Below are 13,555 nucleotides of genomic sequence, written 5' to 3' on the forward strand. Positions count from 1 at the left end.
CCATATTTCAAACAACATGTTTTGCTGCGCAAGCGATGGATGTATGTGGAAATGAGAAAATATTGAAATATATTCTTTAATTAAACGTTAACATAAATGTTTGTCCAAATACAACTATCCTTTCCTTCCTCAAGTTAGTAATGATTCCATTGTATGTGCGATACACGTTTAAACATTTTTAAAAATAAAACTAAACATTCTTAATGCATTTGATTCAGACATTATATAAGAACACAATCTCTTATTTACCCATAGCATTGTACTATATTCATCTTAATAGTGAAAGTACATACAAATTTATTTAGGGTCCCCAAGTGGCCGAGTGGCCGAGTGGTCTAAAGCGCTCTCCGTTATGGATCACTGCCAACTCACCTTTGTCTGCGCCGGTTGGAGTCTCGGATTCGGCCAATGGGGGTATTTGAGAAAGCATGCCAGTAGCTTCTCGTGGGTCGGTGGTTCTTTCCGGAGGTTTCCCGGGTTCTTCCTACACCATTAATACTGGCCGCCATGTAAAGCCTATCGTGTACTGTGAAATGGTGTTAAACCCCACAACCACAACCACACATTTATTTACAGTGTTTGGTCATTGTGATTTTGGTGTGTGTTATGTTAGCATGATTTCAGTAAGGGATGTTTTATTGGATGGTTATAATATGACCATATTACCCTTTACGTAAAATATGCCTCACTCAGGTTTAAGGTTCTTGGTGGCTAAGAACCTATGTTCACTCTAACATGGGTCTATAATTGTGCACAAATAGTATGTTTCTAATGGGTGGGAATGACCATTATTAGGCGACCAAAGAATATTATTGAAAAGATTATTATAGGTGAGTTCCATAATAGTATATTTGAAGAGAAAATCTCGGAAATGATCACACGGCTCCAGTGTTACCTGTTCTTCAGATGGACCAGACGGAGGTGGATGAACCGGTTCATGAACCTTGGGATAACGATCAGATTTCGATTCTGCATGATTCGGGACGTCCTTTATCTAATCAAAAGATAAATAATGCAATGCAAAATAAATGTATCGTTATGTTTCTGTTTTCTTTTGATCTTACTGCAGTCAAAGGAGTTATCTAGATGTTATAGCAAATATGGCCTAATTTAAGCATTGTGTTCAAATTAACTTTGACAAGAATTTTTAAGTTGCGTCAATTAGGCCTTCGGAGGAGCAACTGCTATTTTGAAAAGGTTTGAAGGTTCACTATTCAAAACATGGAGGACATCTACGCTTTTCGTGATAGATATAAGGAAAGATTTAAAAAGCGAACTGGAAACATTTTACTCTCATGAGTGGCGAAGCCAATAGTGACAATACAAACAGAGATGTTTTTCCAGTCTAGCTCGTGTATATAATACTTCAGATTGTTTATTGTACTACCTGTTTGAATACGAAATCGAAATTAATTGTGCTTTCGATTCCGCGTATACTGCGCTGAATAATACAATGAACATTATAGTGGTGGAAGTGTCTTACTGAAGCTTCCATATCTGATACTGCTGTCTAGCTCAGTAACATATACAGGACCCAAATGTTTCTTGCCATTAATTTCCTTTCGCAATCAATCACATGCCGAGTGCCAATTTTGCTATACTTTTCAACAAGACTAAGTTAATTTGTTTTGCTGTATTTAAACAATGTACTTTTAGCATAATCATTTTATAGTTTCTCGTAGAAGATATTAAGTAAAGAAGACTATGTGCATACTAGTGCCCACAGAACATAACAGGTCGTGTTAAATTCAGCCACTGAAAATGTGTACGATGCACGTGGAAGCTCCTTTTCAGAAAAGTAATACTTGAAGCCTACCTTTGATTGTTTTTTTTTTTTTTTGCTTTTTTTGTCCATTTAATCAGGGCAGATCATTTTCTTAATCAATTCATATATGGATCCGTCCATCGAGAAAGAGAGAGAGAGAGAGCAAGATACACGCAAAATGACTAGATATGGAGATACAATGTTGAATGACATGGCATATATAATGGTAGATATATTTCCTAAAGTAGGGGCCCCGAGTAGCCGAGTGGTCTAAAGCGCTCTCCGTTATGGATCACTGCCATTTCACCTCTGTCTGCACCGGTTAGTGTCTTGGATTCAACAAATGTGGGTATGTGAGAAAGCTTGCTAGTAGCTTCTCTTGGGTCGGTGGTTCTTTCTGGGGTTTTCCCGGGTTCTTCCTCCACCATTAATACTGGCCGCCATGTATAGCCTATCGTGTGCTGAAAAATGGCTTTAATCCCCACAACAACAACAACATTTCCTAAATTAAAAAAGAAAGAAGAAGCTTCCAAAGTGGAATTGCAACTGTGGCGATTTAAAAGATTCCAACTAATACATTTCACTATCTCATTATGAAATCTATAATAAATGATTATATGTTACTTTATGAAACATGATATCATGTGGAAGATTTGCAAATAAGATACCTAATGATCTAAACGAATGTATCAAGTATACTCACTATATTACATGTACATTAGTAGTTTATATATTTATGTTTTATTACTACAACTGAAATAATTTTAAAGTGCGATAGGATATCATTGCCAGACGTTCTTGGTTACAAAATTATTTGAGTACATTTGATCTCTGACCAGTGTATGAAACTGTTGGTTGTATTTATTTCACTTCAGACGCTGAACCTCTGAGAACAAAACCATTATGATCATACAGTGTAACATATCACAAAATTATTGCACGTGTATAAAGGTAAATGAGGAAAGATAACCACACTTTTTCAAATAATTTGTCTTTTTAAAAGGATATCCTACTGATTTTATCCATTTGGCTAGCATTCTGTGATGTCATTAGAGTATGACGATTTTTAAGTACGGACATTATTAGGAGCAAACAGGAGTGCCTAAGCGTACATCTTTCACACACACACACACACACACACATATTGACTCGTTTGCGCATTTGCAGTGAAATACAAATATCTATGATTTACTTAGTTGTTCATTTAATGGCTCTCAGCTCGTTACATGTAAACTTCATCATCTGAAGACCTTCTTATTGTTATGTCCAAATGCAACTATCCTTTCCTTCCCCAAGTTAGTAATGATTCCATTGTATGTGCGATACACGTTTAAACATTTTTAAAAATAAAACTAAACATTCATAATGCATTTGATTCAGACATTATATAAGAACACAATCTCTGATTTACCCATAGCATTGTACTATATTCATCTTAATAGTGAAAGTACATACAAATTTATTTAGGGGCCCCAAGTGGCCGAGTGGCCGAGTGGTCTAAAGCGCTCTCCGTTATGGATCACTGCCATCTCACCTTTGTCTGCGCCGGTTCGAGCCTCGGATTAGGCCAATGTGGGTATTTGAGAAAGCATGCCAGTAGCTTCTCGTGGGTCGGTGGTTCTTTCCGGGGGTTTTCCGGGTTCTTCCTACACCATTAATACTGGCCGCCATGTATAGCATATCGTGTGCTGTGAAATGGTGTTAAACCCCACAACCACACATTTATTTACAGTGTTTGCTCAGTGTGATTTCAGTAAGGGATGTTTTATTGGATGGTTATAATATGACCATATTACCCTTTACGTAAAATATGCCTCACTCAGGTTTAAGGTTCTTGGTGGCTAAGAACCTATGTTCACCCTAACATGGGTCTATAATTGTGCACAAATAGTATGTTTCTAATGTGTGGGAATGACCATTATTAGGCGACCAAAGAATATTATTGAAAATATATTATAGGTGAGTTCCATAATAGTATATTTGAAGAGAAAATCTCGGAAATGATCACATGCTTCCAGTGCTTCTCATCAGTACCCAGTGAATCGTTGTCATGATTGGATTCCAGAACTTGTATTGTGGTTACCTGTTCTTCAGATGGACCAGACGGAGGTGGATGAACCGGTTCATGAACCTTGGGATAACGATCAGATTTCGATTCTGCATGATTCGGGACGTCCTTTATCTAATCAAAAGATAAATAATGCAATGCAAAATAAATGTATCGTTATGTTTCTGTTTTCTTTTGATCCTACTGCAGTCAAAGCAGTTATCTAGATGTTATAGCAACTATAGCCTAATTTAAGCATTGTGTTCAAATTAACTGTGACAAGAATTTTTAAGTTTCGTCAATTAGGCCTTCAGAGGAGCAATGGAAACCAATATTTCTGATAAGAAACTAAAAATATACCACTGAGTGATAATGAAAATAATAATCAGTTTGTTCTTATAATCAATATTAGCGTTGGTAGATTTTATGTATTAACTGATGTAATGTATCACGTGCTACATTGGTATTTAGAAATTATTGTTTGTGGACTCATGATAGTGGGACGTAGCTGATAGATAGGTTTTCGTATTCATGTTAACTTCATATATATATATATATATATATATATATATATATATATATATATATATATATATATATATATATAAGTAAATGTATATTCTTTGCCACAAGACAACATACATTACATCTTTTACTGGATTATCACGACTCAAGTTTAGATGTTTACTTCATAAAATCAACAATATAAAATCCACGAAATTGGCTCTCATATGAAACTGCATGTATTTTGCAAAAGCAGAATAGTTTAGATCAGGCTGAAAGACTGATGATACAAATGTACCTCTTGACGTTTATTAGTGGACGAAGAACTGATTCTGTGCTTGATGTCAAGAGTAATTGAAACTGACTTCATCGCCTCATATCTGTCCCACGTTATCTGCCTGCACTTTTGAAAAGCATTCTACATTAAGAAAATATATAAATTACAACTTAGAATATGCATATTCTGCTGTAAATGAAAAGTTAAACAAACGTCGCAACAACATTATAGCCACAACAAACATCTGAATTTAACATGACATATCATTTCCATTTGATTGCTGAAATCTTGAAACAATAAAGAACTGTACATGACAATTTTTTTACAATAACGATATGCTCCAAACGTACTATAATGAGCAAAATATAGATTTTCACAGTACCAGGAGTACCTCAAGAAAAGAATCTCAATCGTTCTTTTCCCAGAGAGTTGGCCTTTGCTTGTCAATTCCTCAAAAGCATCTGTCCATTCATTATCATAGAGTTCTGAATATATTTCTGAAAGGCGTATTGGTCGATCGGCATCACTTAAATCAGCAATGTTGACGTTCTCGTGCGTCAGTCGATCGCTTGCAATCATACTTAACCTGAGATGAGATTATATTACGTATTAAGAGAACGTAATGAAGATTATTATTCTGGTTTGCACAGCATTATGAGTATGGTCCCGACGTACATTGAGACACGTGATGATACCTTAATGGCAAATCAGTCTGATAAATAAGATAATAATACAACCATCTGAAATACACTTGCTAGTTTATAACATAAATTATTTCAATTGTACGTATAAATCGCTCTGGTCAAGAAATACAATTGGTTTATATTGCGCCTTTTCTTCAAATAGTTTGTTTGACAATAATACATAATTTACAGCAAGTTATGATGGAGATTTTTTTATCACTTACCAGTTATTTTTGTAAAATTATAAAAAGATAGAAAATAAAAATAATTCACATAAACAATTCTCACCTGGTTAATAGACGTTCTTTTTCATCATTCAACTGTTGAATTTTGTGAGCTTGAGTTTTGATTAAACTGTTACAAGCATCTATCTGCCGTGTGTAGGAGGTTTTCATGTTTGTTTCCCTTTGCTTGATGCTCGAAATATCAGACTCCAGCGTTATATTCAATTCTGCCAAATCCTGTTTCTCTCTGAAATAATATCTTAATAGTTGTCTCTTTAAACAAAACCCAGTATAATGCATCATTTTTTAGATTTTATTTTCTGCTGTTATTGGAGAAGCAAATTTAGAGAATTATTTAAAAGAAAATGTGTCGGCTTCAAAAGATAATTTTATTTGTGCATTGCTGCTTGTTGTACTCTTCTTGGTTTAAACCGCTTGGTTTTCTTGTTATATATATATATATATATATATATATATATATATATATATATATATATATATATATATATATATACAAATTTCAGTAACAGATGTCCTACAGTAATAACAGCAGTTAGAGTTTATGTTCTGCTGTGTCCCTTATACAGATATGGAGTCGGCAGCTTTCAAGTACCTTCAAGACTTCTTCCCTAAGGTGTCTGTGGGAAAGATCAAAGCCGGTGTCTTCGTCGGACTACATATAAAGAAGATCCTGGAGTGCAATGAATTCCCCAAGTAGCTCGCTAGTAAGGTGAACACGGCTTGGAACAGGTTTGTCGCAGTGGTTCGGGGCTTCCTGGGCAATCACAAGGCCAAAAACTATGTAGAGCTTTTTTGAGACTCTTGTGAAGAACTAAATCACAATGGGCTGCATTATGTCCCTCAAATTCCATATCCTTGATGATCATGTTGATAAATTCAAGGGGAACATTGGAGTGTACTCGGATGAGCAAGGTGAGCGCTTCCACCAGGATATACTGGACTTTGAAAGCCGCTACCAAGGATAGTATCACGAGAACATGATGGGAGACTTCATTTGGAGGCTGATTCGTGAAAGTGATTTACAGTATAATTGTAAATCTCTAAACAATACTCACTTCCAAATCTGTTGTGGTCCATTTTGTATTACTTTAGTATAAATACATGTTAATTTTCATTGATATGTTGTTTTTTTCTGTCTTTATGTGAACGAATGAACACATATTTGCCAGTTTTCTCATTGGAAACAGGTAAATTTCAAAATATCACTGTCCTGGTCACACAAGCAAAGTTTATGGGGAATTATATCCATTTCCTATACTGTTTAGGCATAAGCAATTACGAAATAACATTTACCACCTAGGAAAAAAAAATTGTGTTACATAGTGATATCATAGGCTCATTTATTGATGGCAGTATCAATAGTCATCGGTTTAAAGTTTTTGGACTCGAGAAGAAGCACGTTATTTCGACAATTGAATTAGCTAGACTTATAAATAACTGGGTTTGTTAAAGACAAGTGTAGCAGCCACGACATCCACACAAATTGGTGCGTCATAACACTTAGTGAATGTGCAGGGATACACCTCTTGACCATCTCAAATGTATTTATGACATCCGTTATTGAAAGGCTAACGTCTCTTGATTCCTCTTTAATATAATCATGCTCGACTTTGTTTGCATTCAAATGTATACCCTTCTCATCGTCGTTCCATATCACATCCTAAATATGATCTTTGCAAGTGTAAAAAAATTACTACCTTATATCGAACATTTTTGCAGAAATATATTTCAAACTCAGATGCGAATTTAATTAAGGAAAAAGATGACATTAGCAGCTATGTTTCTTAAATAACCAAATTGTGCAAATCGAGATAGTGCAATCCTTTGATTATACCCGTTAGAGACCATTGTCTGGATAATTGACAAATACATTCTTACTTAGAGGTTTTTCTGCATGTCTTCTTGAGTTCCTCTTGTTTTGTTGCTAACTCATTCATGGCTGTTTCCAAATTTTTGCATCTAAACGTAAAATGATTTAACATTTGATATGATGATACAGCGCAATACTTAGCATAATTTGAATATATATATATATATATATATATATATATATATATATATATATATATATATATATATATATATATAGCCATCTATGTGCATACTTATATACATTTTTATTTATGGGGTTCATCATCCATTAGTCTCTCTATCTATCCATCGCTTTCTCTATTCTTAATTTCTCTTTCTATACCATTTTGAATATGTTTTCTTCCTTAGATACCATTTCTTCAGTAAATTACATTGTTGTATCCTTAAAATAAAAAATGGTTTATTGCATGTCATAAAATAACTAAATCACATGTCTCATTATATAACTGCTAGTGTGTCTTCACCAAAACCCCGTTCTAAAACACATACAATGGCAGAGAGTTGTTTTCAGAAATAATCAAGGGTCAGAAATAATCAAGGGTCGTAATCTTTTATTTTTATCCAAAATATCATCTCTGCGTAAATAATCTACTTCAATGGTCGATATGTACTCGAAACCACGTAGAGTAATTTCTATAAGTCAACATAATTAATTTGCTGATTCTCGTCTTCATATTTGGAAATATTTGTTTCTCTTGTATTCTTCGTAAAATAAAACCCATCATGTTTAAATAAAACGTTGTTGCTGCAAATCTTAGCAAACATCTATTTAGTATACTAAATATAAGCTTTGAAGTTTTTTACTGTTATATTCTTATTGTGTAGGATTAATTCACGTATAAACCATCAGGTTATTGAAATATATAATGAAACTTTTAATCACGAATGTGAATGATTACATTCAGTTAATTGATTAATCTACATAAGGAATGTATGTATCGTACATTGCTTAATGCTCCATTCCAAATGTATAAGGACCTTTGCTTAAGGAATGTTTCTTTTGCGCTTATCGCGAAAAGAAGCTTGACTAAAGGACATACGATACACATTTTATACGCTAATATGGGAGCCAAAGTTATGAAGGTCACGAAACTTCCATTATTCCAAACACACTGTCGTTAAAAATGATAACAATCAGATTTTGGAGATTTTGAGTCTGAGCTTGAAATCTGTGCAAAATCAAAAGAGGTCAACACATTCCTAAATAAGAATATTATACCGTAAAAAATAAGTTATGTGTGTCTATTGTAGTAATTAATAGAAGATTTTCTCAATACAATATATGTTAAAACGATCGCAAGAAAATAAAGTCTAATAACGATGAGAACAATATGTCTCACTTTCGTTTTCCGATGGTTTAATGTGCTTCATGTTAAAGCTATATTTGTACAGCATATGTTTAATCTTAATGTAATATTCCTTATATTACATTGATGTGTGTTAGTTAACTAATATTTTGTCGTCAGTACCAATATTTAAGTTAAATAATGTGCATCATCAGTACGATTATTCCATTATCGTAAAGACGATTATGTTACTTAAAATGAATGTATCTAGCATTATTGTCTTACTCTTTCTTTTTTTGTTCCAAAGCCTTCTCGGCTATTTCCCATCTGTTTGCCATCTCTACATTAACTTCCTTCTGCAACCGTAAACTGAAAGAAAATATATTGAATTATGTCTGACATAACTCAGCTATGAATCACTGATCAAACGTTTACGGATATCATTACTAGCTTCTACAAATAGTTTAAAACTAGAAAAGGACGTATCATGGTCAACATCATCTATTATACTCTTAATGTATATATACTCTTTCTCGATTCAATAATTGTATATATTTAGAACACAATCTGTTGAGTTTATACAAAGTAAACGTGCCAGGACGTGATACAAATATATGTGGAAAACTTGTTTGATAAAATAAGCTTATTATAATAAAGTTAATGAGAGCAGTTAAATCATTTCTCTCTTGTGCCTGCATTCTCAAGTACAAATTTGAAATCTCATACTATCATGAATGCCACAAAAACAAACATGAAATAATTTATTCCCACACAATTATGAAATTTTTAAAGAACAGTGCCATAGTTGTCATCAAAACAGACCACATACGTCAGATTTCTTCTTCTTCAAAATATGTTACCCAATTATAAAACCTTAGAAGAGCTGCTACTACCTCGCAAATAAAGCCCTGCACGGGTTTTTATGGCGTCACCCCACATTTCCTATAATCATAATAATAGGTGCATATAGTGATAGAGAAAATTCATCTGTTATTGCTGTATAATTTACGCCGTTTCAGGATACAGGCAATTATATGCACCAATCTAACCCGCGTAGTGCTGTTAGGCACTTACGGAGGAAGTCCATTTTATATAGGTGCTCACATGGATCAGTCTACACTGCATAATACCCCTAGTCACTTCTGGAGTACGATGTCCATCTTGGTGACTCAATTCCTAAAAGATGTCTCTTCACTCGGTCTCATCCACTGCCACCGAAATAAAGCCTCTACTTGTCGACACCTTATTAATAGCTGGATTTGATTCGTAACGTTCTGCATTTTTCTTCAGCTACTTCGCAGTTGGCACAAGGAGATATCGGTTTCACGGCTTTATTCCAAAACAGACGAAGACTGGCCCTCAAGTTCCCCATCGTCATTAGATCTTACTGTGATGAGTGAATGCCACCTTGCAGGATTGGGATCAAGAGATTTTCTGCAAACACCCATCACAGTTCTCTCGTCCTTTGTCCGCTACATCACCTTCCAGGTTTACCGTTCCGACATCAGGTGAGCATTTTTTACAGAAGAATCTACTTCCAGTTCTTTCCACAATCTGACAAGTTACTAACATTTTGGGACTGATTTCATGGTCCATTACTAATTCAAAGCGTCTATGGACGACTTTGTTCTCGTAAATGCCTTATCTGTTCTCCATCTGGATATGTATGTGTTAATTCGTAGCGTTGTCACAGCGGTCTCATTGTTGCATCTAATATCTATGGCGATCTTCACTTGCTGAAACACATATTACATTCTCCCATCCCACACTCAGTGAAATACTCCGGAACATGTTTATAAAAAGTTCCACTTTCTAATACAGAGGTCCATACTATAGCCATGGCCACAACAGTAGTGATGAAATTATAAGAGGTGGAACGAGATGTCATGCTGTCTAACTCCACCTTTCTTAAAGACCATTATTGGCCAAGCTACGCTCGCAATCTTCATAATCTAATTTCTTCTGTAATTAACAGGTTGGCATAAATCGTAATAAGCGACCAACGAAGACGTCCTTCTATTTCTCAAAATCTCAGATACAGTGGAGGAATTTGCAAGGAAAGCAACTGAAAGGTCGCAGGATGTCCCTGCAGAACATGTCACTGGGCAGCATTCCTACCGAACTTAAGACCGTCGAAAACCACAGTTATGCCGAATTAATTTCCAAAAGGGAGGTCGATCGTGTTCGGCGAGACCCACCCTTTGTCAAACGACATAAATCCATGACCCTCCCGACTTTCTGGCCGATTTCTGTAGGGAGAGGACTCCAATATTTTGTTGCCTAATGGTGAAGATATACCATGACGACGTGTGGAGCAGATGAATGATTTTCTGGGGATTAGCTATCACGTTCTGCGCATTATCTAAGCCTCTACCCAGAATGCTTTTAAATACAAAGCAGCACTTATCACTTGGAGTTCAAATCTGTTTCGCTCTTTGGTTCGCGGTATAATTCAATAACGGGTTCTAATGCCGTTGATTGTGTAGACTATGCAATCAATATAGACTTGTAAGAGGCATGTCATCACGTCCCCACTCATATGGCTTCGCGAAGTTATGCATTTCGCCTGCAACAGACTATTAAACTAGTTATATTCTGGAGCAAGAAAATATTATATTATTACCTTCAGTTTTCGTTATCAGTCTCTTTGTCAACAGGACATCTCTGAACTCGTACCCTTTCAAGAACTATGTCGATTAGGTCTAGAATCAATGTTCAAATAAATGGAATGTTTACCGCAGGAACTATAATTTAATTCATGCAATAGCAGATTCTTTGTCTACACGGAGCAATCTATCTGCAATAGAATTCCTTCGCCTCCCTAGCTTCGCTAAATGCGACAGCGGACACCTTGGTCCTTGGTCGCTTTATTTGGCTACCATACCAATGATACTGAGGTCCAAATGGATGCCGAATCTTTGACTATTGAATCAATCTTTACAATCTGCACAATACAAGGCTGCATCTCGAAGGCAGGTAAGGCGCCCTGGACTTGCGCCGGGGGATACTTCAGCAAGAACACGCTGGAAGTACAAACTTCCGTCTATCATCATTGCTACGGATGTGCACATTGACGGCTGTCTCCTACCATATCATGATTCTGTAGTATTGTGGCCCCCTCAGGATCAATGTTTACATATTCACATCTTCAAGATGTGCCATTTTGAAAATGTTTGGTTGCGGCTGGAGAAACTACATGGAAATGGAGTTCTCATTCTGAGCATTAACTACACTGTGGTCACTTATCTCAACATGAAATCGGAACCAAGCATCCATACCTCTGTATTATTGATTAGGATCTCTAAATTGGTGTCTTCAATGACAAATTCACGTTTAAGTTCAACAGATCATAAGCTAGCTAACATTTGCAAAATCTTTTTCCTGCAAGACAGAACAAAGACAAACAGAATAGTCTCTTTATCCTTCAGTTATCACGAAATATATATTCCGTGGGATTGACCTATAGTAGTGCCATTGCCGACAAAGTAGAATGTCAAAATCCTAAACTTTGTCTCATCAGTGTGGAATCATATATTGGTTATAAGTCCTGTCTTGAACTGAATGATATTTAACAAATCCAGAGAGATTTGTTAGATACTAAATCAAGCCTACAAGAGACTGTTACAACGCAAAACATGAGCTTATTGGTTACAAGGGAGGAATAAGATGGGGTGGTGACATAAATTTTTTCTCTACTGTTTGCCAGAATGAAAGTAGATTTGAAAAGACAACTGAAGCAAGAAATAAAACATAGGATGACAGCGTTGGAAGAAAGGATGGAATACTTAGTGTTTGAAAATGAACACGTGAAAGAACAATAGAAAATTCATAAAGGGAGAATGTACTTTAAAAGAAGAACTGAAAACTACGGCACATCGGCAAGCGAGGCAAAGCCGAAATCGAATCAAAATGAACAATACTTTAGAAAAAAAAACAATGTTTAAATAATTAACACTCCAGCAACACAACATGAAAACTGAAATACCAAAATGATTCAGTTAGTCAAGGAAGCTACAGGTAAACACATGATAAGAAAGTTATACCCGCCATCCAGAAAATTGTCTAACTGATAAGAGTATCAAACCAGTAATTGTAAAACCTATGAATTCTGACGCCAAAATTAACCATCATAAAAGACAAAAAAATAAAAAACAATTGCAAGAATCACATTCCACAGGAATGACTAAAGATGTAACCCAGCTAAACGTGTGTCTCATTAACGGACTCTCTAAGCATTCAAAGATAGATTCTGCCTGGTAATTTAACTGACGTGTCTATGCCAATACAAAATCAGGGAGAAGACTCATATTTGAACGTTTTGATGACATTGATGCAGTGATTAATTCCAAATCATAGATCACACGTATGATTAAAAGGTATTACTACAAAGTATCATTAGACATGTCTTTTCTTCTCCACTTATCAGTATCTTCAAAGAACTGTGAGCTATGCTTTGGGAATTATTCCATATATTGTGATGATTGTTATGAGGTTTGTATATACCCTTTTACATCTTGTGCACAAAACTTTGCATAATTATTATTATAAATACAATGGTTCAAAAAATATAAAAGGCTATTATTCTGAATGAAACAAATACATCATTAATTATATATGTAGCAACGACATATTCAAATAAGATTTCATTATTAAGTTTGTATCAGCCAGCAATCAGGTTCCAAGTTTTACTGTTTTATTTACTTTCTGAATATTTTTTCTCATTGTCTCGTTCATTTAGCTAAACCAAATGCTTTCTAGTGTTTTCTTTCTAAATTTGTATTTAACCTGGACTTCTTATTTAAGGGAGAAAAGGTACATCATAATATTGCACAGATGATCGCTTAAGCAGCTATTTTCTCAAGCAAAGGTCTTCCAG

The 13,555-nt window shown here is 35.1% G+C and overlaps 1 protein-coding gene across 4 annotated transcripts in view; it reads right to left on the minus strand.

Moving 5' to 3' along the window:
* The window catches only part of LOC149797515 (uncharacterized), a 61,575-nt gene that overhangs the window by 26,607 nt on the left and 21,413 nt on the right, over positions 1-13,555 (minus strand). Inside the window, exons 7-12 of one of the 4 annotated variants that reach the window (XM_089962354.1) lie at positions 8,965-9,048; positions 7,400-7,480; positions 5,565-5,747; positions 4,976-5,179; positions 4,615-4,734; positions 3,930-3,947 (exon numbers count right to left, since the gene is read on the minus strand). In XM_089962354.1, the coding sequence (XP_089818480.1) occupies position 4,734; positions 4,976-5,179; positions 5,565-5,747; positions 7,400-7,480; positions 8,965-9,048 (553 nt within the window). In that variant the 3' untranslated portion in view covers positions 3,930-3,947; positions 4,615-4,733. Of the gene's footprint in view, positions 1-895; positions 995-3,848; positions 3,948-4,614; positions 4,735-4,975; positions 5,180-5,564; positions 7,380-7,399; positions 7,481-8,964; positions 9,049-13,555 lie in introns of those variants that run through there. The other 3 variants (XM_089962357.1, XM_089962355.1, XM_089962356.1) reach the window with 3 other exon arrangements.

The sequence above is a fragment of the Sinohyriopsis cumingii genome, chromosome 6 (genome assembly GCF_028554795.1).
Source record: "Sinohyriopsis cumingii isolate HCF-2022 chromosome 6, ASM2855479v2, whole genome shotgun sequence".
Classification (NCBI taxonomy): domain Eukaryota; kingdom Metazoa; phylum Mollusca; class Bivalvia; order Unionida; family Unionidae; genus Sinohyriopsis; species Sinohyriopsis cumingii.